We start from the raw sequence: 27,966 nt of genomic DNA, 5'->3' as shown, positions 1-27,966 counted from the left end.
CGCGATGACGTCACTGGTCAGCCACGTCTGTTCTATTATGTGTGGCGTGCTGTATCCCAGCTGTGCGGACAACGATCCTTTCACGGCCTCTGGCCGCCGCCCGGTGCTGGCCGCTCGCGCTAGCTGAGGCAACTACATCTGCGAATAAGTAACTGAGCAACTGGTAGGTCGCTGCTAATGATCGTGTAACGCGCATGTGCTGTCACCCCCTCCTTTTTGTACGACATAACGCATGCGCGATTTAGCTTGCACTGCGCTTGCGTGGCGTCTGCTATTGCCCATATGGAGGAAACGGCGATTCGCCCCATGCGCATGCGCTTTAGGGCTATCGGCTTACGCCTGCGCCGTGCGGCTCTGCAGGGTTTCTCTCTTGCTAGATAGTGAGCATTCCTGGGTCCCCATATGCTGCCACATTATGAGCTGCTCTGGCTGTTGACGTTCTAGGGGACCCTTAGCAGTGGACACTAGGGGGTGCTGTCTGTTACTCGGGTATTGGTACCGCGTATCTGGAAGGGGAGTACACAGGGGCCCCTGGGAACCTGAGGGGGAGGGGCTACGAACCAGGAACTGACAGCTGAATCTTACTTCCTGTGCTTGTATCTGTGTATAGTGACATAGGAGAGGTACAGTGCTGTGTGTGTCTGTGTGTGTCTCTAGGCCACGGTATATAGCGTATTACACATCTGCATGCTCGTCTGTTTACATCTGTAGGTGATTTGTGGTACCTGGCGCCACGTGAATCTGCATAGTAGTCACCAAGAGACCTGTACGAACCCCGAGGACGCACTTATCCATCTGCAAATGTAACTTTTCTTCCCTTATTTTTGTTTGTACATCACTGATCTGTACGATATATATTAGAATGGCGCCTGCGACACATCCTATTCACACGAGATGTGTAAAACCTCCCCCAACCTATATGTAGTCTGCTGCAATGAGCAGTTATTTGAAGGACACCTGTATTGTGCACATCCACAACTCATTTTAATATCTGATTCGCTTTTTGTTTCCAAGGTTCCCATCATTGAGGATTTGAGTTGGAATTTAATCGTCAGTAGGACACCTGCTTTTACAGTGGCTGCTTTGCGTTTTTTCTACAGTATTGTAAGGTAAGGTAGGGTGAGATTTAAAGGGGATGAATATGTCATCAACAAAATGTCAAAAACTGGAAGTTCTCACTCAAAATACATTGGAGAAAATTTCTGTGGGTACAGATATTGAGCCTTTGTACCTGAAGTTGTAGAACCTTACCTTGTTATCTCACACCAGAACTTGCAATTGTGTTTTGCATTATTAGAATGTTTTGAAAAATTCTTGAGTATCTGAGAACTCTCAGGTTTGGGATCAATACTGATACCTTAAATGAAGTCACAGTGGTTCTTTGTGCTGTATTTTTTAAGTTTCTGATTGCTTTATTTGGGCAGTGAGGACTAGTTATGCAAATTGGTGGCCTCCCTTCTCTCCACTAGAGATGAGTGGACCCGAGGTTTCCATTTGGGATTGGCCCGTGTGACCTGGATATATTGCCGGATTGGTGGACGAACATCCAATCCGGGCCAACTAGCCATGGCTATGATTGGCCAGAGATCACATGGGCTGAACACGCACAGGTACATTGATTCCACTAATTTTTATCACTACACTGCACTGGAATCAAAGGACATCCATAGGAACCCCGTAGCATATTGAGGGTTCTATATACCTTCAGATATATATTTTAATATTTATGTTGGGTCAAAAATGCCTGGAGAGGGGGACTCTAGGAAACCCCGAGCTACCCTGTGAAGATAGGGAACACAAGGAGAAGCGCAACCTCATGTGTTAACCAGAAAGGTTTCTTTATTGATAAAAAATTATTGCGAAGCGTTTCTGCTCGGACCGGAGCCTTTGTCAGGCATAACGTAAAAGGTAGTGCCAGAGCTTTAAATACATTACCATAATACCGGGACCCCGGTCCAGAGCAGAAACGTGTCGCAATATTTTTTTATCAATAAAGAAACCTTTCTGGTTAACACACTTTGTTGTGTGAACTAATACGAAGAAAGCGCCAGTCCACAATTCTGTTATCCCTCGGGACCCATCTAGCTCAATATTTATGTTGGGACCACCAGTGACTCCAGAGGTTGTTCCCACTAACCTATGTAAATGGCATCACTTTTTATGGTGGAAATATCTTTCTGGCCTCTGCAATATGGTGCCTTTGGTATTATGTGATAGAATGTGCTACTATCATCCTGTTTGTTTTGTAGGATTTAATAGGAACTTGTAAGCATGAGAAGCGCTATGCACCCTTTGTTATCACATATATTCAGTATCAGTATGTGAATTATTCCTAAATGTAATATATTTCTTTCTGTCAGGAGAAGGCCCCTCGGGCTCCTTCCTCCGCTTTGCAAACGCTATCAAGCTGGCGATGTCGCGAGTTCCAAGTCCCCCTCCCCCGGCTGAGATGTCCAGTGGTCCCGTGGCTGAAAGCTGGTGTTATACTCAGGTAAGTCATCATGTTCTGTATTGAAAAAAAAAATACAATTAACTTAATTTCAGATGTCATCTCCTCTTCATAACCGAGACTGTTGTTATCTTCTGTCTTGCCACAGATAAAAGTCGTGAAGTTTTCATACATGTGGACAATCAACAATTTCAGCTTTTGCAGAGAGGAAATGGGCGAGGTGATAAAAAGCTCCACGTTCTCCTCAGGAGCCAATGATAAACTAAAATGGTAAGAGCCTGGCTCTTGGCAACTTAGTCAAACTAACCGGCATTTGAGAAGTTTATGCATAGCAATTACCTACAATAAGTAATATTTGAATCACTAACTTCAAAATCAAAAACCTTCTGACTTAGGACTTCGGTTACCAACCTTGAATAGACAGAGATTGTTTTATGACAGCCTGTAGTTCAGTAACAGATGGAATTCAAGGGAATTATTTGCCAGTCATCTTTGATTACCTATGGATTTAAGTTGGTGAGAGACCCACCCCAGTGACGATCAGTAGCCTCCACATTGTTGGTAGAAAAGCACAGAGTTGATCCAGTACTTGCTATAAATTGTATTTAGGACCTAATGTGTGCTTATTTCTGGATTATTGGCCCCACGGTGGGAAAACACATTTACAGGGTAAGCGGACCATTAAGAAAATTATCCATAAATATGATGTTAAACTTGTGGAAGGATTGGCAAAAAATTATTTTTTCAGAAAAAGTTTTAAGTCTCTTTGCACAGTTCCCTATAGTTGGTGTAGATACACATCGAAAACTTGTGTCAAAGGGGTTAATCTGCAATATACTAGGGAGTTTCAATCATGAAAATGACACCCGTCTTGCTACCTCAGTCCATAAGTAAAGTGCCTGTGTTACATGACTCTCTTCAGGGAGAATAGTAGAGACTCCCTGCTCGGCTATCTCAGCACCTATATAGAGGTGAATGGAGATATCCTACATGCTTTCTGTGCATCGTCCTCTTGAGATGGAACGATTTTGGAGACAGCTGTGGGTCTTAAATGTGACACCTGTATCTACAAAACAGTTAATGGCTCGCATAGAAATAAACCCTCTAATAGTGAAGAAATGCCCTAAGGATCATCAATTTGTCACTATTGGGGTCTAACCTGGGCATTGTCATGATGGCAGGATGAAGTGGTATTTGTTAAATACTGTATAGACAAGTATTATTGGAGATCTTGAGGATAATGTTATCTTGTGTTTTCCTGTTATATGCAGGTGCCTACGAGTTAATCCTAAAGGTTTGGATGAAGAGAGTAAGGACTATTTGTCTCTTTATCTGCTGCTAGTCAGTTGTCCAAAGAGTGAGGTGCGCGCCAAATTTAAATTTTCCATCCTCAATGCCAAGGGGGAAGAGACCAAGGCGATGGGTATGTATTTTTTTTTTGTCCTGTTCTGCTTTCATGTCATTCTTTCCTGATCTTTATGCCATCTTAATGTCTTTTTTTTTTTTTTTTTTTTTTTTTTTTCAGAGAGTCAGCGTGCATATCGCTTCGTCCAAGGGAAGGACTGGGGTTTTAAGAAGTTCATCCGTCGAGATTTCCTACTTGATGAGGCTAATGGTTTGCTTCCGGATGACAAATTGACACTATTTTGTGAGGTATATAATTGTAATAGGCTCAATCATTTATGTTGGGGCTCCTTTCACTTGAAAGGTGACCTGTTAAAGGGAATTTGAACACTAAAGCAACCACAGATCTGGTTTGGAGTTACAAATTGCACTGTTCTATCCCTGTCACTGTTGTCGCTTTGTGCTGAAGCTTCCTCTGCTGCAGTGAGATTACGGGTGTGTTAACAACCCTGAGCCCTTCTCGCTCATTAGCATAATGTTAATAGTTGATTTTAGAAGGAAGGAGACGATGGATAACGAATGCAAGAAGATTACCACAGTCCTGGATCTATTACCAGTGGTCTTGGTTTATCATGCCTGAATTTGATGGTAAATTGCCTGAAATGAAGTTCTGTGATATTCTTATATATCAAATCCTCAATATTTTCAGTATCTTTTTTTGTTGTTGATAAATCGGAAAACCTATTTTTATGTATACTGGCTGAAACCTACTTAGAACTGACAATTGGTAAAGTGGATACATTATAGACAATCCACTAGATCAGTGATGGCGAACCTTCTAGAGACCGAGTGCCCAAACTGCAACCAATATCCACTTATTTACCGTGAAGTGCCAACGTGGCATTTTAAGCAGTAACTTATTGCTGCCTGTTCCACATCTTTCAATCGTATCAACCACCTGAGGCTACCAATACAGTTGAAAGAAGGAACGCAAATGCAGACTCTGGTTGTAACTTTTTTACAGGGTCTCTCTGTAGATAAAGAATGGTGGGTCCAGTAGGATGGCCTCCAAAGATAATGCAGTTCTGTCAACACCTTTTCGCTTTTCCCGCAGTTCCAAACAGACAATGAAATGTTGCATATAAACAGCGCTGAGAGCAGCATCTCTTAAGTTGCCTGGGACTGGAGGTGGATTAGGTCCTATTTGGTGAACTCTGCCTGGACCCATGGTCTGAGTGCCCAAAGAAATGGCTCTGAGTGCCACCTCTGGCACCCGTGCCATAGGTTCGCCATCACTGCACTAGATCATGTGTACAAGGCAGCCAAGAATTTCTCCAGTGCTGATGGTTTGTTACAATGTATAGGTATCAGTACCAACGATATGTCAGCCTGGCGTTTTAATACCTTATAAAGTTGTTTTATTCTTGCCACAGCCTGAATGTATCCTTTTAGTGATTGGTGTGTTTTTTTCTGTAGTAACCTTCTCCCAAGAGCTGATGGGATCAGTTAGTAACCTGTGTGTCTTGTTCCCTAGGTCAGCGTGGTTCAGGACTCTGTAAACATTTCCGGGCAGAACACAATGAACATGGTTAAAGTACCAGAGTGTCGCCTTGCTGATGAGCTCGGAGGCTTATGGGAGAACTCTCGCTTCACAGACTGCTGCCTGTGTGTGGCCGGTCAAGAATTTCAGGCACACAAAGCCATCCTTGCAGGTCTGTCTACTGCAAATGCTTTCTGTCATGTCTGTGACTTATATAGTATAGACAGTATATAAAATCTGCACTGTCTACAGTTCAGCTTTAAAGAACAGCTGGTATATTAAATTTACAGAAGGTATACAAAAAAAAATCTATTTTTACAAGTGATTTATTTTGTCACAAAGAGCCCTTTAGAAGTTGTATACCCCTTTTCCACTGCATAGAGGTGTCTTAAGAAATCTGACACCAGTGAGTTGAGTGGACCATTATGATCTAGAAACAGCAGTTTAAGATGGTCATGACTTTTTCCCTGGAAATCAGAGTTCTTAGAATTTACTAATGGGACTTGTATCTATGAGAGATGGGAGGCTCATTTTTACTGAAACTCCCCTTTTAGGTACACATAGACATTGGATGATGATCTTATAATTATCGGCTGACTTATTGGCCCTAAATAAGCTATACTTGATATCTAGTGGCCATTAATCTCTTCCATAAATAGATTTCTTAGACTTTGAATCAACCAAAAGATGTTTTGTTGAACGCAGCATATGATGGAGAAGAGTTTTATTCCTGCAATATTATATTCACCACTTAAGCTCAAGGGTAGGCTGGATAGCATTACCTTTCATACCTGTGTGTGGATGTATATGGGAAGATACAGAGGGGACATCTCCCTTCTAAAGTAGATATCCAGAATGCTCCAAATTTGTCCTGGTGTCTGATTGGCCCACGTTTCTTTTAGTTAAATCTGTGCAGTGCTAAATTATTCCAGAGAAGTGCTAGATTTACTGATAGAAGTGGTGGCAAGGTCTCAGATTCTCTGCTTTGTTCTTCTTTCAAATAACAGCTTTAAAAAGTATCAAAATATCATCCATTGTTTAGACTTAGAATTTATTACCAGCAATAATCTGGAGGTGACAATGTTACAATGGGGAAAGGGGGGGGGGGCATAAATGTCCCTTTACAAACGAAGTAAAGTAATTTAATTATGAGTTTTGTCACCCAACTTTCTACGGTGCCTGGGTGACCTATAACTACACCTTGTGTAGCAGTCAGACTAGATAGTAACTACTATATGTAGGTTCATGGTCGACACAGCCTTGCTGCAGCTTCTGATCTTTGGTGTGCACAAACTCGCACACAGCCCGGGGCCAATTTCAAGTGAAGCCGTTTGACCTACAAGCATTTTTTAGACTGTGGGTGGAAACCTCACAGCCTCAAGGGTGCGGTATACAAATTCCATGTAGGTGGTGATGGTAGAAAACAACCCAATGATGACCAAATAATGGTTAAATGTGAGCAATATGTACATGTAGAGATGGCTGGTGCTCTGACCCCACCTTTCACTAGAGGTGTCACATCTGAACACTGTGCTGGGTGCGCAGCCGCACTATTACCCCATTAAACTCTATATGGAGCTGCCATAGATGGCGCTGGGCTTGGATGTTTTCAGCAGTCTCATAAAAATGAGTAGAGCACAGACCTCTAAATCTCATTTTAAATCATACAATCAAACAATCATATTTGTTAAACATGATTACTTTCAATCTAATTGGTAATATCTGTTTTCCCAAATCCCAACAAGGCAAGAAGCTGAGGGATGAACCCCCAGTTCCATCCTTATCTCCTCCCCAGTTTTTCAAATCGGATCAAGCCAACCTCATGTTAACTCCCCCCCCTCCCCCCCATCTTTCATTCTTTAGTAGGATTACCCTGCCTTCCGGCCATTGGGACAGGTTTGCTTTAAATGGACAGATCGGTCATATCAATTTATTTGATTGCTCAGCCCTAGAGGAGCGGCCTTCAAACAGCAATCCATGTTATCTATTGATAAGGGATAAGCAGTATTTAATAATCATTAGTCATATTCATAAGCATAAAGATGACTACTTATGGGCCTACACCTGTTTGCCTGGTGGGACAGATGCTGTATCCATTGCAAAAGCCGTAAAACAAATGTCTGATTTTGGGAATAACCCCTTTAAGGCGGGTGTCATATTTACAGATAACGCGCAGCAACTACACTGAGATCGCAGGCAGCTTATCCCATCCACGTGATGTGTAAAAAGGATTAGGGTGCGTTCACACATGGCGCTTTCGCTGTGTTTCCAAACGCAATGCAAGCACCCGTGGCTAAGTCAGTCCGATCACATATGCGTTGCCATGTAAACCAGCACACTGTGTCTTGTATTTTATACAGTACAAGACACTGGGTTCTGGTTACTGATCACGTATGTTTAACTGGAAACACATATGCCATCGGGCCCAGGCCTGCCCCTGAGCGCTTGCTTGTAAATGCCACTCTAGCGCCATGTGTGACCGCACCCTCGGTATCCACAGCATATCAATCATTAAGTGCCAATAACATGTAAGAGAATGCATGCAAACGAAGGTGAGTGCAGAAAACATTGACAATCTTAGTTCCAGTTTCCTTGTCCCATCTATTCTAAGGGGGGATTCACATTGGCAGTAGTCTCATGCAGATTAGACCAAAAGCAAGACCACTTGGGGCTCTTTCACATTAGGTTTTTTTTTTTTTTTTTTAAATCTGATTTATCACTGAAGCTATTTTGGCTTATGGACGCCTACAGATTGGTTTTCTCTTCCTGGCTTCAGTGATTTTTCACTGATGTCTTACTGAGCCATTCATTTCAATGGGCTTTTTCACACTTCAGTTTTTTCCATTGAAAAAAATTTGGTACCTGACCTTTTTGTTTTCACTGAGCATTGGATCAGTTTAAAACATGTTTTTTCTAGAATTCCCTCTTTTATGTGAAATCTCACCTGGTTTAAAAATCTTCAGTTAAAAAAGAGCAGGAAGAGTCATAATTTGCCTGAGAGGAGCAGCGTTAAGAGACTACTGGAAGAGAGTGACTTCAGACGTCCCTATCTTTGGTTCTATAGTACCTACAACTTAGCTTTTAAGTCATACTATAGATCCAAACTTTCATATCACTGGTGTGTTGTTTTGTTAGCTACAGAATGGATGATACATTCATAGTTGGAAATGTAAGCTGCAAATAAAGATCCAGTTCCCATCTATTACTTTAACATCCTGTGTCTCCTGCTCTGTAGATTCCAGAAGCAATCTGACACCAAAAGCTTGCTTCTAGGTACTAGAGAACCGAAGATTGGGGCAGCCCCAAAAATTGACTCTTCTATCTTCAGTTCTGTAGTACCTAGAAAACTTTCCAGCTATGTCTTTGAATGCCGGTATCTCCCATACTGTAACTAACAGAACCACAAACCTGTGATCTGAGAGGGTAGACTCCTATCTACTGCTATACATGACATCAGAAGCAAGGATGCATATACTACAGAAGCAAAGATAATAGGGGCATCTGACCCTCCACCTGTAGTCTCTATGCTTGAAAATTTTCTGCTCATTTTCCCATTGCTTTGGATAAAATTTATAAAAGGTTGAGATTTTACATAGAAGAGGGAACTCTAGAATGGGCATTTCATACCCTACCTGAAAGGAGCTGGTAGTTTAGTGGGGTAAAATCTGTTATCAGGTTCCCTTTTAAGTGTTTTAACTTTCTGCCATCCACTAGATCAACACTACAGGTTCAACATGATGGTTGTTTCTCCACCTTATTGACTATGTTATATAAAAGCTGAGCCCTTATCAGTGTGGAATCCATGGCATCTCTAGACCACCGGTCACCCAGCTTTTCTGGTCTCCAGAATGACATGTGTAGATACTAATGCAGTATTATGTTCATTATTATGTTCCTTATAACTGCTACTGCTTGCAACTAAGGTGATTGGCTGCTCGTTTGCATATATTGTAATAGCAGAAGGTGTGTTTTGTTTTTTTTTTTAATTTTGTGAATGTTTGTGTTTGAAGTGTTTTCTCAGTTTTCCTCTTGGGTTTTGATCCAGGGGGAATAACGAAAGGAAAGTGTTGGCAGAGCGGTTTTACCACCTGTGTCATATCTTCTGCCTCGGAAACAAAGAATATTACGGCTTAAGTTTGTTCTAGTGAAAAGGCTTGTCAATCCCTAGCCATATGCCCTATGGGGGGGGGGGGGTCTCAGGTGTATGTGAGAAAGAAGTAAGTTCAATAGGTTCTTACAATTCTACAATGATCAACAGATTTTTCATGCTCTGAACAAGCTGTTAAGCGACAGAGCTGCACTACCAGTTGCTGACAATAGAACAAAGTGGCGCTGTTCTCATGTTCAAAAGAATCCGAATATTTAGATGGGCAGTACAGATATATATTGGTTTTGTACATTCTCATAGAAATCTTCTTGGACCAAAAGAATCCTATTGAATGTTGTTCCTGGAGCTGTATTATGTTGCACCTGTGTATCAGCGCTTTATGCCATAAAACTATCACTTTTATTGAAATCCTAAGCAGTTTGCAGCTGGTGCTTTAGTCACTTTTATGGAGAGAATTGTCATGAAATGTGGGAATGTAAGCGATTAGCATATTACATAAGGCCTATACTTTATATGGTTATTGTCTTCATTGTGGAGAAGGTGAATACATTTAAAAATATATAGAAAATTAAGACCCATACAGTAACGGGAAGATGATTAAAGCCATATTCTCAGAGGGAATGGCAGAAATATCTGTTGGATATGGAACTGCCTGTTGGGGCAGTTAAAGTTGCCCAGGCCCTCCCTACTAAAATAAGGAGTGTTGGCTGTGGGTGTCCTTTTGATCTCCTGATAGTAGGGCGTAATTCCAGTTGATCCCATTTCAACATTTAGCAGGTTATTTATCATACTTCGGACTGTAAACCAAGCACACTTACATGCTAGTGTGTGATTGTAGATTTCCTTTAAAAAGACACCACAAGGATCAAGGACTGTAAACCAAGCACACTTACATGCAAATGTATCCTTCATCTGGCAGGATCTGCTCTACTTTTAGCTTCTTTTTCCCTTGTTTTAACAAAAATAGGCTTTAAAAATAAGGCAAATTAGCCTGAGGAGCTCCAAGCTACATTAACAGCTTTGGAACTCGGAGCCCCTCAGGTTCATTTGCATACTTTTTTAAAGTTGTCTTTTTTTTTTTTAATATCAAGGGCATAAGAAGCCTAGAGAAGAGCAGAACCTGCATTTAAGTGTGCTTGGTTTACAATCCTTGATCCTGGCAGCAGATGTCTTTTTAAAGGAAATCTACCATCAAAATGCATGATAAACCAAGGACACTTACTCATAGATCCAGGCAATGTGATCACTGTGGTTACTGTGGTAACTTTCTTAAATTTGTTATCCATGGCCTCCTTCCTTATAAAATCAACTTTAAAAATTATGCTAATGAGTCGGGCGCGCTCTGTGTGGGGTGTTACACTGTGCAGAGCACTTTCCCCTACCATTATGTGAGATTACATCAGGCAGAGGGAGGTCGGAAGGCCTGAGGGAACAGCATGTGAAGCTGCAGCACGGAGGCCCACTGATAACACCCCAGGAGCCCCTCGTGCTCATTTGCATAATTTCAAATGTTGATTTTAGAAAAAAGGAGGCTATGGATAAGAAATATAAGAAGATTACCACAGTCATCTGGATCTTTATCTGTGTCTAAAATTGCCTGTATCTTTGGTTCTGTATCCACACTCCTAAACAGATCCGAAGGATATCATTAATATGACATAAATTTAATTTCTAGATACATATAACATAATACATGAGTCTTTGAAGTGACTTTCCTTCTGCAGCCTCCAAACCTGGCTCATCTCAGACAAAATATTCAATTTTAGGTTGAGACATAACATAAAAGATTCATATCCTACATAAAGGAACTAGTAGTTTAGTGGGGTAAAAGCTGCTGAGGGGGTCCCATTAACATTACATGGTTATTAGTGCATCAGGACCTCATAGAGGACCTCATAGAGGACCTACCATGGGGAAGCCTTTTGTAGATGTTTGCAGACAATGTAGAGTAAGATTGGCCATGAAGAACAACCTTAAGATGGTAGAGGGGATTATATAACTTTATTTTTATTTGGTTTTTAGAAAATTAGAAGAGCACAAAGCTTATACATACCACGTTGTCATAAAGCAAATGACACATAATAAATGCCAATCTGTGGTTTCATTGTATATGCATTACTAACATTTAAAGGTAACATACAAGAACAGGAGCCAGGCGTTATTATCCGTGTTCTACTGAGTTTTGCTTTGAGTCCTCCATGTTGAGTGTCCCTTCTGTAGTACCCTGACTGCACATCTTTATTACATGTGGTCTGGCTACTTCTTCTCTCAGGAAATTCCCGACTTGTTTTTAATCCCAGTTTGTGGTTTCACAAAGTTTCAGAAATGAGTCACGGTAAGCGCTGATGTCGGCCATCACGGTGTTATTTTCCTCTCTGTATACGCGCTGCTGTGAGCATTGCTGATGACCCTGAAACACGTTCGCTGTATGACATTGCCAACACCATTATAAAAGTGATCTACACAGAGAGTTCAATGTCATCGCGAACGTGTGCCTTTAAGACTACAAATAGTCCTAGCCTTGACTTCATATTCTGTGACACACAGGCAGAGGAAAGCTTATTCTCTTCTGTACTGATAATGTGGAGCTTGTCACAGCGGCCGGGCCTTGTAAAGTGTAATGATTCACAGCTAGAGAGACAGTCACTACACTCCTCTCCCACCCCTATAGAGGCCGTCACCCAGATGTCCCAGGATCCTGAATGGCAAAGCTCCATCCACAGATCCTATACCATTTTAGAGCCTCAAAAAGCTTGGTAATGGATCACATAGAAGTCTTGTTTATTTCTTCAAATATATTTCAGAATTGGTGATTTTGTAAGAGGATTTATATTTACTTTGAATATTTTTTTATGAGGAAAGAGAATTTTGGTATGAATCATTTGTGAAAACTATGGGTGGGCAGCTATATAATTAAAGTATACAATGTTTTATCAGTGGTCTCTGGAAGAGACACATTGCTCTGTATGTGTAATTTGAGACTATGTAGGGGTGATCTATCAGAAGTCTCTGAGGTAAAACTGTTCTAGTTGCCCATTGAAACAAATCAGAACATGGCTTCCATTTTATAAACCGATGTGGGGAAATGAAGGCTGAGCTCTGATTGGTTGCCTTAGGTAACTAGAGCAGTTTTGCTCTCAGATACTTCTGATAAAATATAATTTTTTGGAGGACCTCAAGCCCGGCCCTGGTTAGCGTGCACCCAGATTTTCTATTTCTGTGCGTGTGTCATAGGGGAGGGGTTCTATACTCTGGATACCCTCTGTATGCTGGAACCTGAGGCCGCATTCACATGATTCATTTGAATTCTGTTTAGAAACACAATTCCAGTTCAGCAGGGGGACATCTCTACCTATCGTATACACGTTTACAACAAAACATTTGTTCACTCGCTCCCATCACAAGCGTTTACCTATAATCGCATCTTCGATTGGAACAAGATCCTCCCCACTGTGCGTCTAAACATCAATCAAACGCAATATGGCGCAAACTTGCTCCGGCAGGACATGAATCGCATCTACATAGATGCCATTGAAGGCTACATTTTCCCTGCAGCATCTCAACAAGAATTTGCATAGACATAGACTGTGACATGGGGTGATAAGGAATCCTATTTCTATCATTATATGGTGATACTCTGTATAGGATGTTGCTATAAATGATTAGTACAATAGCTGCTGTGCTGGGACTGGAGTAGCGTCTTTGTGTATAGCTGTGTGTGTCCACAGTCATTATATTTATACAGGGCATATAATATGGGTTCATGTAACGGCAGTCCGATTTCACCTGAGGCAGCACCTGGTTAGGAATCTGATCATCGTTGTTTGTACCTCAGTCAAGTGAATGGGGCTGAATTGCAATACCAAGTTCCGCCACTATACAGTGTATGGTGTGACTGTGAGACTGTGACTCAGACCTCTAACAATTTGTTGTGCAGGGGCTGGTTGTCTGATCCTACTGATCCTAATTATATATCATCAATAAAAAAAAAATCCTGGCACACCCCTTTAACATTAAAGGTCATGTCTATTTTAGTTACATGTGTGGCCGTTGTTCGCTGACTACCTACATTTCGCCTACTCTTTGTTAAATGTTGCCATCAATAGACCACAGTCATTTCCTTTAAAACTACATGACATTCACTCAAACTTTATTTGTATGAGCAAAAAAAATAAATAAAAATCAAACTCCTAAAACATGGTGTAATTCAGAAGTGGGTGTGGATGACAGAGATAGTAGCCAGGGATCTGATTATGGCTGGCGCTTCCAAATGACGGAACCAATCACTCAGCTGCCTTGGATGGCAGCCATTAAATATTCTCAGTCTGGCTTCACACGGACAACTAATAAGAGTCATCAATTTGGCTTCAGGCAAAGCATCAGCCTTCTGTTTTCTTAATATAGATATACACAGACATGCTTGGCCAAGTAGAACTGCACCTATGGTAATTAGCTTAGTCAGTGCGTCCAATGTGTAATGGATGATGATGAGGAGCTGACGATCATTTTGGTTGTTTTTCTCTTCCTTTTCCGTAGCCCGGTCTCCTGTCTTCAGCGCAATGTTTGAGCATGAGATGGAAGAGAGTAAGAAGGTACAGTATTGTGTCTTGCAATTTGTTATCTATATTCTATACTAGTTATCGGCTGCCCGCCTATTAAAGCCTCATGTTGAATCGCTGACGTTTTAGGCTGTGTTCTCATCGCTATCAATCAAGGCCACAAAAATGTACCAGCATTATCCTCTCTCTTTCCCTCTGAATCTGCTTTTCACTCTGCAATCTCTGCTGAATTCCATCTTGCTTGCTAGCCAAGCATAAGCTCACTGAGCTGTCAGATTACATAGAAACTCTATGGAGAGGGAAGGGGGAGCAGGGAGTCGCAGCAGCTAGGTCTCCACCCAGCAGCAAAGTGAAGGATGCAAATTTACAGACCAAGAGGGGAAAGCTACTAGAAAATGAAGATTGTATATAATAATGGTGTTGCTATTCATGAACGCGTGACTTGCCAAATGCTTTTCACGTTTACAACGGCTAAAACCATTACTTGTAGCTGTCAAAGGACAATTGGTTGACTGTATCCTATGTATTCAAAACCTTGCAGCTATTTTATTGTTATATTTAGGATCCCAGTATATTGTGATTGTGGGTGTTGCTATCTTTATAGGTGCTGTTTTAAAGCGAGTGTTAATCTGCTCACCCTATTGCCACAATTACTTTTTTTTCCCTTTGAGAACACCTCACCCTTTTTTGTATATAATAATAAAACAAGGCTACTGTTTTCTGTAAGCTATTGTCCCTGTTAGCAGCCTTCTCATGCTTTTAAAGAGAACCTGCCATGTAAATAACCAAAATAAATGCTCCATAAAGGAAAAAATAATTAAAAGCATTGCGCTTATCCTTAAATGGTTCCTTTCCATGGCTGCAATGTTAAGAAAAAATCAGTTTGTGAACGTGTATGTAACTCAGCTGAGGTGAGTCCGATGATATTAATGTCCTGCATATAAAATTGTACTTGCATTGCTCTGCCTCCTTGTTCGTGACTGACAAGTCTCACTGCTAGGACATGCTGCTATATGGAACAGGTACTCGGGGACCGTCTGCCAATATTCAACTACAGACATATACAGCTCTGTATAGTTAATATTAGAGGTAGAAAAAGTATTTGTGAAATATGTTCTGACAGGTTCCCTTTAAGTTGTTAGAGTTGTGCCCTTTGATGTTATTGGTAACAGCAAACCCAGAAAGCTCTATAGATACATCCATAAATTATATTAACAGCTTCTCATATGAGCATTAATCGGGGATTAGCTGTTCCTGGAGGCCGGTGGGTATCTTGTACATACGGACAGTCTGGCAGCTGTGTGCTGCCGCCCGCTGTAGAGTTTGTGGTTTCAGTCTATTATTTTGATATTCAGGATTTTTTTGTATCCACTTGGACAGATGATGACGTGAAGACCGAGGGATGATCCTACATGAAAAAGATTAGGCATATTTACCAAGTTTTTTTTTTTTTTTTTAAACCTAGAATCGTGTGGAGATTAAAGATGTAGAACCAGATGTCTTCAAGGAAATGATGTGTTTTATATACACTGGGAAGGCATCCAACCTTGACAAGATGGCTGATGATCTTCTGGCTGCTGCAGACAAGGTACGATAATCCCCAGCACCAGCAGATTTATTAATGAAGAATAATTATCAGGTCTGAGGCGCATACAGGGAACCAGAGGCAAGGAATTAAGAGAACTTGTATACTATCAGGTTATAGAAGACCTACAGCAGGGCAGTAGGAACATGGTTTTCCTTTGTGTATAGGGAGATGGGCGTTCTGAATACCGGGGTATGAATGCACGTGGGGTAGGGCAGTGCGTGGTAAGAGTGGACACATTTTGGATGCCCCTGTGCATGGAGAGGAGGGGTTGGAGTACATGGAGGATGTGTGCAACCTTGGGAGCACAATCTATGTCGGGTTCCTGAAAGGTACAAATGATGAGGGAAGAATAGAGACATGGATTGTCTTAACGCCCAATAGGAGATAACGGATGGGGAGAAAGGGAGTCCACATATTTTCACAAATGAATGCCGCTCCATTCACGGTCTATGGAATTTGCTCAGATGGCCAAGTATTGTGCTAAGCTATCTCCTTCAACACCATATAGAGATGAATAGAGCAGGGCACAGTTTTGAACACTTCTGTTCATTAATGGGTACAACAGACCTCTGTTCTCGTGATCACCAATTGGCAACTTATCCCCTATCCACAGTTTTTCACACAAATGGGTGAACAGCCCCTTTTATGGCACCCTGTGTCAAGAGTCATCCTTGAACGTTCACTGTAAAGGTGGATCTTGGCTCTCGCTTCGTTATCTGAATTTGCCCAACATTGGACTCTAGTTACTTCTAGGTAGTAGAGCGGGCAGAGCCACAGTGCGGATTACTGTTTATGGTATTGGAGCATCAAGACCTTGTTGTTGATCCCGTTTGACATCCGAAACCTTTTAATGTTTGTGTTTGGGGGGGGGGGATTTCCATGCAGGAACTTTGCGCAATTGTTACTTACCGCTCATTCCAAACTGGTAATATATGCTCCTATGATAGTGAGTAATATAAGTACGCAGTGTTGCTGGTTTATACTGGTTATAGATTCAATCAAATTGTTAACTCCTGTCCAGAATAAACCTGAATCCTCCTGGACTAAGACAATCCAAGCCACAAGCACAAATCTTCACTGATTCAGCCACAAGTTGAAGTACAAGTTTTTTTTTTTCCATCTTGTGAATCATCTCCTTGTAAACATTTTATAAGTACAGCAGAAGAAACGTTCTTCATCCTCTCCCTGCTCGTAATCCTCCACAATCTCGCCAGTCAGAAATAACAGACAGCCGGGCTTGCTGCTCCGCCAGCCTCAGGGGTATAGCTGGTGATATCTGACACTGCGTTATTGTTTGATTTGCTACATAGACCTCTCATTTATTGAGTCTGTGGAAGCTAAGGCGGCAGAGCCAGGCTGATTAGAGAAGGCTTTTTACTTCCTAACCCAGAATACATCGGGGGAGAGTTAACTAGCGCAACGGAAGATGCACACTGTTGTGTGTAGCAACCAAACGATTCTCTTAATTCCTAAAACTGTCACTTAAGAATGAGAGCCGTCCTCTGAGTGGCTGCAAAGGGCAACTCGACCACATTACCTTTTCAGATGTTTCCACACAAGTTCCTGTTTCCGTTTTTTCTGAATTGCATTAAAGGGGTTATGTTATCAGGCAACTTATTCTCTCCGGGTATATGGACAATGATTTAATGCGACTAGGCCTTTAATTGTACAGTTATGATGAGAAGAATGATGCATGTGTAAGTGAGAGATTGGATCTGCATCTATAAAACTGTGACCTTCATTCACTTCCTAATTGAGGTCCGAAAGACTCTCCCTTATGGACAAATCCGACTCTCCATCCACAGGGACTCCAATTCAAGCGATGTACAGATATCTTTAAGACATGTCATTTTTAGGATGATTGGTTCTCTATATCATTGGTCCCCAAACGTTTTGTAACCAGGGACCTGCTGTACCCCAACTTTTTTTTTTTATCCGCCACAGAGCTATGAAGGGTGTATGAAGAGGGCTCACCGGCCCTCATACAGAGATGGGCTTTGCTGCATATTGCGATCGCGGGTGTTAACCTCTTGTATGCCGCCGGCAAAGCCGCCGGCACCACTTAATACATGGCGGCGCCATCTCTCCTGAGATCGTTGCTCCCCAGAACATCTTCAGGGGCGGCGATTGGTTGCCATGACAGCCTTGGGTCTTCGTCAGACACGAGGCTGCATGGTTTCTGAAGATTCGTTACAATGAGCCAGTGGCTTATTGTAATGAATCATATGCAAAAACGCCATATACTACAATACAGAAGTATATGGTAGGAACAATCAGACCATCTAGGGATAATGTACCCTAGAGAGTGAAAAAGAAATATTGTAAAAAAAAAAAAAAAGTGTAAAAAATGAATAAAATATTAAAAAATTCAAATCACCCCCCCCCCTTGCCTCGAACTGATATAAAACATAATAAAAAGTAAAAATCTAAAACCCTTTAGGTATCGCCGTGTCCCAAAACGGACGATCTATCAAAATATAAAAACAATTATTGCCAGCGGTGACCTCCATAGCGGAAAATGGCGCCCAAATGTCCAAAACAAGACTTTTACACCTTATTACATGACATAAAAAATGTAATAAAGGCCTGCCTCCCCTCACGAATGAAATGTCCAGCAGGGCCCGCCTCCCCTCACGAATGAAATGTCCAGCAGGGCCCGCCTCCTCGCACACGAATGAAATGTCCAGCAGGGCCCGCCTCCTCGCACACGAATGAAATGTCCAGCAGGGCCCGCCTCCTCGCACACGAATGAAATGTCCAGCAGGGCCCGCCTCCTCGCACACGAATGAAATGTCCAGCAGGGCCCGCCTCCTCGCACACGAATGAAATGTCCAGCAGGGCCCGCCTCCTCGCACACGAATGAAATGTCCAGCAGGGCCCGCCTCCTCGCACACGAATGAAATGTCCAGCAGGGCCCGCCTCCTCGCACACGAATGAAATGTCCAGCAGGGCCCGCCTCCTCGCACACGAATGAAATGTCCAGCAGGGCCCGCCTCCTCGCACACGAATGAAATGTCCAGCAGGGCCCGCCTCCTCGCACACGAATGAAATGTCCAGCAGGGCCCGCCTCCTCGCACACGAATGAAATGTCCAGCTTAAGGGCCTATGGCTGCCATGGGATCTTACTGGCTCCTCCCATGTAGTGGAGTGCTTAGAGCGTGGTAGAGGGAGACCTCGACCTCTGTCTAACCACTTAGAGACCGTTGCCTCTATTTACTGGGGCATCTAAGGGGTTAGCAGTAATACTTTAGTCATTGTGGTGGATTTCAGCTGTATGGTTTGTGTTGTTTGTTTGTTTGTTTGTTTTTTTCTTCTTTTGGTTGGTTTTTTTTTTTTTTTCTCTCCATAAGACACAGTGCCTCAACCCAATTTCATTTCCCCCCCTGCCCTGTAAGTCAATTCCAATGTGTCCAAAGACAGAAAATAGACTTTTGGTCATGCCTCAAACTTAAATTTAACCTTTATTTCACGTTGAAAAAACATCTGAAAAAAAGAATTAAAACCCCAAGTTGAGACTGCTGGTAGCCTTTAAGATTTGTATTTGAGACCAGCAGTTCTCAAGTATAACTCTGCAGCGATTACAATAAAACAAACGCTTAACATAACACTTTAAAGGACATCTACCACCAGGATGAAGGATTGTAAACCAAGCACACTGATAAACTGGTGTGTGCCCCCTCTGGCAGGATCCACTCTTCTTTAATCTTTTTATGCCATGGTTTTTAAAAAGAAAAGGCTTTAAAATTATGCAAATGAGCCTTAGCGGCTCCATTAATACTTATGGATCCTGGAGCTCCTTATGCTCGTTTGCATAACTTTTAAATTTTTTTTTTTCTTAAAAACCATGGCATAAAAAGATAAAAGAAGTGCGGATCCTGGTGGTAGATGCCCTTTATATTCTGTCTAGAACACCCCCCCCCCCCCCTCCGACACGTTTCTTTAGAACACCAGCATCATCAGTGGATCGGGGGGACTACTACTGTAAGTCACGTGCATCATCCAGCCACGGGCCCCATATACACTCATACTTGTAGTTGTAGTTACTTTCCTCTGGAAATCCACTGACTTCTCCTATCTAGTAATATCAATCACCCTGTCTGTTAAGGAGTCCAGGGCAGGAGCCATATGCCTGAACCAGCAGGGAGCAATATGTTTTCTGACTTGGTATAGGCTCCTACCAACCCCCAGGGATATCCCTCTTCAGCATCCGCATCAACCAAAAGACCCAACACATAATAGTGTAGACTGTTACATCTGCCTGCCCGGTTACAAGCAGCACACGTAGATGGCGGAAGTATCCCGCCACAAGATATCTGTGTTTATATCTCACTTAGTGAGTAGCTGATTGATCCTGAAGCGCAGGGTAATAAAGCGAGAGGCGTTATGTCTTTGATGCCAAGGGGTTATAAATAAGAGGAGTGATCGTAAAAGGGAATAAATTTCAGCTACAGACTGGTTTAGCGGCCCTGCCAATAATGCAACAAAGTTGTAGTAATTACAGCTCTTCCAGGAGAAGACTTCCAGCCGGCTTTAGAAGGCCATCGAGATGCTGTACACACTGTAAAGTGGATAGAGGTATATACACACGGAGGCACATGCAGGGACAGAGGGGAAATTGACCAAGACAATTGTTTTTGGTTTTTGTGTTCAAGAATTTGTAAAGCTTCGCTCTAGAGGGGACCCTAGCTGCAGCTTTTGAAGATCCTGCAATCCAGGGCCTGAACAATGGGTCCTCCTATGATGTCAGTCTACCCCAAATATAGTGATCTGATCATAGCATTTATTTTGCTATATATAATATTGATTTAAAGGGGTTGTCCGGTAACAAAATGGGCTCTCCAGGTGATCTGTAAAACAAGAAAACTGTACTTCTTGTTTCCCCCAACACTTTGTTACAACTACTCCCTTTCCTCGCTGCTCTCTATATTCTTCCTAGGAGATGTCGGCTCAGATAATCATGAAAGGGATAGGCCTTGTCCCCTAGTGCTTAGGGTAGTGTCAGGGGGTGGGAGTATTTGTTCTCAAAGGAGAAATGCTTTTTACCAGAAACTTTATCAACTCCAACTTTTGCATATGTTAAAATGAGTTGCTCTACTTTTTCTCTGGCCCTTTAATTTCCAAGCAATCTATTCGGTTCACTTTTAACACCCAATATTATTCTAGGGCTCTTTGCTGTCATGTGGGTGGGGCTAGGCTTCAGCAGACTGCTCACTACCACCCACCTGACAGTAAGGAGTTTAAATAATGGACCTGATTACTATAAATCCCCCTATATACTGGATAGACCTGGTTGCTGGGAGCCTCTTTTATAGATGGACACGGGGTATTCTGTGTCCCCAATTCTTGAGACTGCTGAGGGTCCAAGTGGTGAGACCAGGAATGATAAAGACATGGATCTGTTATCCTATGCATAGGGGATATAAATAATAGATTGAGAGCTCTGTATAGGGATTCCATTGCTATCGTCTATCAGCACAGGTTGACCTAGAAACAACATTGGTTTTGAGGCCTTGACATGCTGTGAGGTTTGTGTAAATGTTTCCTTCTACCCGCAGTACGCTCTGGAACGTCTGAAGGTGATGTGTGAGGAGGCTCTGTGCAGCAATCTGTCCGTGGAGAACGCTGCCGAGATTCTGATTCTGGCTGACCTACACAGTGCGGACCAGCTCAAGACTCAGGCCGTGGACTTCATCAACTAGTGAGTTTTTTCTTCTTTTTATATTATATCATCAATATATGATATGTATCATCAGGTGTGATTATCTGTTTAGAGATCATCTATCTTCTCTTCTGTTCTAAAGGAAACCTGTTACCATGATCGGCCCATGATCTTAATCTTCAGGCAGCATGTTATAGAGCAGGAGGAGCCCAGAAGATTGTACATGGTGTCCTATCTGCAGGCAGCATGTTATAGAGCAGGAGGAGCCCAGAAGATTGTACATGGTGTCCTATCTGCAGGCAGCATGTTATAGAGCAGGAGGAGCCCAGAAGATTGTACATAGTGTCCTATCTGCGGGCAGCATGCTAGAGAGCAAAAGGAGCTGAGCAGAATGTAATGGAGCAGGAGAAGCAGAACATAGTGTCCTATATGCAGGCAGCATAATGGAGAGCAGGAGGAGTTGAGCAGAAATTATGTACAATATGCTTAGCTAATCCCACTCTATAACACTGTCTGCAGATATGACTGTATATTCCTAGTAAGTAGCAGTAGGAAACGCCGCACCAGTGATCTGATGGTGACAGACGTCCGAAACAGGTTCTTATATTTTGACAAATCTTCTCTAGGGATTAACCACCTAATCTTTTGAACTACAGTTAAGTACTGCAGTATGTCTTCAACATGACAGATTCCATTCATAGAAGTTTTCAGGGGAGAAATTTTTATTCTTCTTTTTTTTTTTTTTTTTTTTTTTTTTTATTAAGATTGGTCCCTATTTTATTAAGATTTGGTTCAGATACTACCTTGGTCCCTAATGTAATCTACTTCCTGGTATCTTGGAGTGCCCACTCGGCCAACCAGGCATTTCTGGTGTCCAGACATTAGGAAGTAAAGAACTGCAAAAGCTGAACAACATCCCATGGCTTTGGTTTTAAATGCAGGAAGCTCCCTCTAGTGGTGGCTGCGGGAAGTCAGTGTTTTAAATTTATGGTGGTGCAGGAAATGTATAACTCTTAAGGGAAACAAAGCCTAAAAAAATCCTCAAAAATGTATGATATCTATGATTATAATGGTGGTCTTTGATTTAAAAGGGGTTGCGTGTTTGATATTGATGGTCTATGTATAGTGTCGGGGGTCGAATCATTCCCTGTTTAGTGGATACAATTCTGCTTTACTCCCATTCAAGTCTAGAGTGTTGGACCCCCACAGACTGATATCCATATAAAAAACTTGAAATTGCTTTTAAATGAACTCTCTTTTTTCATATTGGAGCCTCCATAACCTATTACTATTACACATTACAAAGACTGTATTTCCCTTGTAAAAACCTAAGGACTTTGTGCACTTTCTAAGGGCTTGCAAGTCCTCTGTAGGCAATCCATCTTACATATTTGTCCTTCCATTTCCTGCAGCCATGCGTCTGATGTGATGGAGACTTCAGGATGGAAGTCGATGGTGGTCTCTCACCCGCACCTGGTGGCAGAAGCATACCGTTCCCTGGCTTCTGCGCAGTGCCCCTTCCTGGGCCCTCCTCGCAAGCGCCTGAAGCAATCTTAGGAGGCGCTCTTGTACAGATAATCCTCTCTGGATCTGGAGCCGCTCTCTCCTCTTCCTCATCGCTTGAGAGACATTGGTGGGGGAGGGGCTGAGAGAGGAGGTTTCTATCTTTACCTCCCCGACATTGTGTGTGTTGCCACCCTACTCTCCTTTGCCACGTGGCCAGACTGAGCCTTCTGTCTCCCGTATCCTGTGAGGAGCAGGGAGCATAAACAGACTTGCCCTCCCTGCGGGTGTGTATCCCTGCTGGAACCTTTCCTTAATTTATAGGGGCGGAGAGAAGTTTCCGACCTCTGTGGAGGACTTTTTGAGTAGTGACGTTCAAGGGCTGAGACTGCGAGCTTTCCACAGCTGCCCCTTCCACCCACCCAGGGTTTTTTTTTGTTTGTTTGTTTTTTTTCCGGACAGTGCAGGGGCTTGCTTTTTTTCCCCAAACCAAAAGCTTTTTAATTTTGCTTTTAATACCGTTCCATTACATTAGAAAATCTCCTCACTATAATTGCATCTCCCGAATTCGGTATTACTGACAGGTCAGTCTGTGGTGAAGTTGCTGGATCCAGCCTCTCCTTTTAGGTCCTCATTTCATGAACTCCTCGCATGTTTGCCCATATCTTATGACACTTGTGAAATACGAATATTAATTGGGATCAATATGCGCCTTCATATAGAAATGATTATATAACAAAGATATATGCAGTTCTATGGTCATGGATTAGGAAGATTAATTTTGGGCTGTACTGGCCTTTATGAGGGTAAGGCTGGCATTGAGGTGCTGAATCCAGCAGTCAGAACCACAGACTGTGACATGACTGTAGTGTTACTTTCTTTGCTTTGACCTTGCCCCTGCCCTCGCACCTGCAGGAGTATGTTACGTTGTGAGGCTCAGCCAATGATGCTTCAAAGCCAGTAGAAACCTTTTGTTTTTGCAGACCATAAATAATTCCTATTTTGTATTGTGCATCACTATCCTTAAAACGCATTCCATCTAAAGAGAGTACTGTTGCATTAAATCTGCCCGTCACTAGGCTTATCTCACCACCGGATGGATGGAAAACGGCAAAACTTGTGGGTATGTCTTCAAAGTGGTCTGTTTTTCTTCCATATGTGCAAAGAATATTCCTTTTCTTGTGAATTTGTATTCATGCAGTTATGTATTCTGTGCTGGCATCTTGGGAGTAGAGTGTTTGCCCTAGATTTGCTTACAGCTGCAAAACCTTTCCACCTTGAGTTTAAGGATTTCACTATTCATTGTAAGCAGGTGACAACCGATGTAAAGAAATGTCTAGATTGGGCGTTTTACTTTGGACATTTTAGCGTCCTAGCGATAGGATTTTAACCTTAGGATTTTTAAAGGGAACCTGTCACCAGATTTAACCCCATTAAACTGCCTGCCCCCTTAGGGAGAATAGGAAATACTCTAGAATTCCCCTTTTTTTTGTATTTAGAAACTTGCCTGTTTTACCTATAAAACATCTTCTCCAAAGTCATGTGAAAATGAGCAGAGAATACTTTGCTGTGATGAGTCAAGTTTAGCGGCTGCATGGGAAATGTCACTTCAAACACCCGTCTCTCGTATCCTATAGCACTTGGAAACATGCTATTGTCATATTGAAGATAAGAATATTATTTTTCAGATCGCATGAGACTCTGTATCTATAGAAATGGAAATACGGGCAATTATAGACATACTGTATATACTTGAGTATAAGCTGAGTTACCTAATTTTAATAGTCAATTTTATTATAGAAGCCTAAGGTGGGAAATGCATTGGTCACAGCATCCATGCTGTATATAGCTAGCCAGCCTGCCCATGCCCCCTTAGTATATAAACTGCAGCCCCTACCCCTAGTATATAGCCAGTAACCTCATAAAAATAATAATTCTTTGTTCATATAGCACACACTGATTACGCAGCGCTGCACAGAACTTGCCAAATCGGTGCCTCCAGTATACAGCCAGCCTGTGCCCCCTAATATATAGCCTGCTCCCTGCCCCGGGTATGCCCAGATTATAACCAAAAAAAAAAAACTAACTCTGCAGGTCCTCTTCTTTCTTGCCGATGGCTGCCCACACTCTATGATGTCATGGTGTGTGCAATGGCAGTGCGCTGGGATACGAAGCTGGAGCATCGCAAGAAAGAAGAGGACCTGCGGGGCGGGGGCGTCCGAAAGGTAAGTACAGATTTTTTTTTTTTTATAGAGTATAAGCTGAGTTATTTATTTATTTTTTCAGGGCATTTTTTTGTGCTGAAAATCCCGGCTTATATTCTACTTTATACGGTAGTTGAAAATATGAGCTGAGGAAAATGATCTTTTGTGATTAACTACCTGTATCTCTAGTTATGTAATTCATAGAACCAGGAGCCTAATGTGAGTTAATGAGACTTTTATCTTTTAATATGACACCAAAAGCATGTTTCTGCTCATTTTCACTTGACTTTGGATGAGATTTTTAATTGGTAAAAAGGCAAGATGTCACATACAAGAGGGAATTCTAAAAAGGACATTTCATACCCAATCTGAGCGGGCGGCTAGTGGGGTAAAATCTGGTTATGGAGTCCATTTAAAGGGAATCTACCAGATCGTGAATGATCAGGAATCTATATAAGCTTTCCAGTTGTACCTTCCCTGTTTCCCAGCGATCTGTAGATAAAATGTCATGACATTGTATTAAAAAAAAAATTATTTTTTTGTGGCCAGGGGCAGGACACAATCCTGTTGGTACATCTGTTTTCTTCTTGAGAAGGCATAGGCAGAATGATGTGGGTGCACAAACTTTCCTTAAAGGGGTTTCCCACAAATACAAGTTGGGCCCTATGCACGGGATAGGGCATAACTTGCTGTTATGGGGGTCTTAGTGATGACACCTCCACAGATCAGGGAAACGAGGGGTCCGAGGGTGGCTATGCTAAGCGATATCCATCACTTCCATAGAGATCAATGGAGTAGAATGGCCATGTGCAGCAGTCTGACGGAACAACAAGGGGTTTTTGTGATCTGTGAGGCTGTCATCGCTGAGACCCCTAGTGATCAGCAAATTAGACCCTATCCCAGTGATGGCAAACCTTTTAGAGGCTGAGTGCCCAAATTTCAAACAAAAGCCGCTTATTTATTGCAAAGTTCCAGCACAGCAATTTATTTCTCCATGTTCTTTGACAACTTTCAATCGTTCAGCCTCCTAAAGACGCCTATCATTGTAGGAAGGTTCTGCAGGAAGATTCTTTGAGTTCTGTCTGGTGAACTCCATTCTGGGGTGATGGCCTGGGTGCCCACAGAGAGGGCTCTAAGTGCCGCCTCTGGCACCAGTGCCATAGGTTCGCCACCACTGCCCTATCCCATGGATAGGGCCTAATTTGCGTCCATTGGAAAACCCCTTTTAAATCTTTTTTTTTTTTTTTTTTTCTTCATTTCGGACCCAAATTTCTCACACTAATTCTTATTTGTAGAATATTTTTTTTAATCTCATATTGAAGTATTTTCTTCACCTTTACGATGCCTTTCATTCTGCCACTCAATGGGTACGTGTCAGTACCTTCTTCCTGGTGCCACCTTGACACAGAAAGTCCCCACCGTAGCCACGTACGTCCTTCATTGAAACACAGGGCTCAGGCAAAAAAGATCATGTGAGTGAGTAAACCATGTGAATTCTCTTTTCCCAGCAAGAGGGATTTGAAGAATTTGGTTATACACTGATGTGACCTATTGTATACCCCCTGTTACATGGAGGAGGAGATCTAGCTGATGCCAGTCCTTGCTTCTGTTTTCATAGAGCTTCTATGTAATGACAATTCTGGTGAATTTTTCTTCTTGCTAGCAAGAAGGAATGCCGCAGAGATTTTAAATTACAAAGACAAATTTTGGATGGAAGAAGAGAGGATGAGATTTAAACTGGAGAAAGGCAATTTTCTCAGATATACAGTGGAGGAAAAAAAGTTACCGTAAATGTGAAAATAAAACCAGAAAATCACATTGTCTGATTTTGTTTTTGAAAGAATTTATTTGCAAACTATGGTGGAAAATAAGTATTTGGTCAATAACAAAAGTTCCTCCATGCAGATCTCCTCTACAGCAGTGACTTTGCAACACAGACTTCAATTCCCTCCCAAAGGTTTTGTATGGGGTTGAGAGCTGGAGACTGACTAGGCCGCTCCAGGACCTTCAAATGCTTCTTACCAGCCAATCCTTCATTGCCCTGGTGGTCTGCTTGGGGTCATTGTCATGCTGAAAGACTCTGCCATGTTTCATCTTCAATGCCCTTTCTAATGGAAGGGGGTTTGCACTCAAAATTTCCTGATACCATAATTTGCAAATAAATTCTTTAAAAATCAGACTATGTGATTTGTCTCTCATAGTTGAGGATCTACCTATAATATCACTTACAGGCCTCTCATCTTTTTACATAGGAGAACTTCCATAATTAGTGGCTGACTAAATACTTTCCATCCCACTGTATAACTAAGGATCTTGTGTTCAATTGTACTTTTGAGTTATAAGTTAATGACCACCACTTAAGTTTGTGGATGAGAGGCCCAAAAGCAGAAAATCCTCTAAAACATTTACACCCCCCTCCAAACCCCCCTATTCTGTGCCTCAGCATTTGCCATTGTAATATAATGATGTTATTCCTGGGACTACCAGGAGGGGCAGCTAGAGTTTGCTGAATAGTATTGAACTATATATTACCAGTATGTGCAAGAAGTCCATAAGCTCCACCTAGTGGTGGCTGCAGGAAGCTAGAATTTTTGAAGTTTTAGCTCCATGGTTTGCGGGGGGGGGGGGGGGGTTCGGTAATGGTGCTCTAAAACATAAAGGAACAGAACCTGCACACTGTAGGTGTAGCTAAAAAGCAAATTGGCACAGAAGTTTTGACAAATGATCGACAGTGGACATGCACTTTCATTTTTAGAGGAATGTTGGTGACCTTACAGTGTGGTACATGAATTATCCAAACCCAAAGGATCAGTGTACATATGACTGTGAAATGGATGCTGTAAGTCTGAGAGTTATTGTAACCTGCAGAGATGGGAACCCTACAATGAGAATTGCTTCCATTTCCTCCATTTTGTCTCTGATACATGTAGCTCATTGCAATGAAATAAACTGAATTTGCCTAGAAGAACGCTCTGGCAGTAATATGGGCATCATCACTGTTCTAGTTAATTC

At 42.1% G+C, this 27,966-nt stretch overlaps 1 protein-coding gene across 5 annotated transcripts; it reads left to right on the top strand.

Annotated features, from left to right (window-relative positions):
• On the top strand, positions 1-27,936 carry SPOP (speckle type BTB/POZ protein). 5 transcript variants are annotated; one of them, XM_072111258.1, is made up of 12 exons: positions 1-163; positions 712-803; positions 1,015-1,109; positions 2,361-2,491; positions 2,598-2,719; positions 3,721-3,872; positions 3,975-4,102; positions 5,328-5,505; positions 13,978-14,033; positions 15,466-15,588; positions 21,144-21,286; positions 22,660-27,936. In XM_072111258.1, the coding sequence occupies exons 4-12, from the start codon at positions 2,414-2,416 to the stop codon at positions 22,802-22,804; spliced, it is 1,125 nt and encodes a 374-aa protein (XP_071967359.1). In that variant the 5' UTR covers positions 1-163; positions 712-803; positions 1,015-1,109; positions 2,361-2,413; the 3' UTR covers positions 22,805-27,936. The 5 variants fall into 5 exon arrangements, with proteins under 5 accessions (XP_071967359.1, XP_071967360.1, XP_071967358.1 ...); XM_072111257.1 differs by lacking the exon at positions 1-163 and adding an exon at positions 298-623; XM_072111259.1 differs by lacking the exon at positions 712-803.
• The last annotated feature ends 30 nt before the right edge of the window (positions 27,937-27,966 follow it).

The sequence above is a fragment of the Engystomops pustulosus genome, chromosome 6 (genome assembly GCF_040894005.1).
Source record: "Engystomops pustulosus chromosome 6, aEngPut4.maternal, whole genome shotgun sequence".
In the NCBI taxonomy this organism is placed as follows: domain Eukaryota; kingdom Metazoa; phylum Chordata; class Amphibia; order Anura; family Leptodactylidae; genus Engystomops; species Engystomops pustulosus.
Note: the sequence above shows the minus strand (reverse complement) of the source record. Positions and strands in the feature narration are given on the sequence as shown.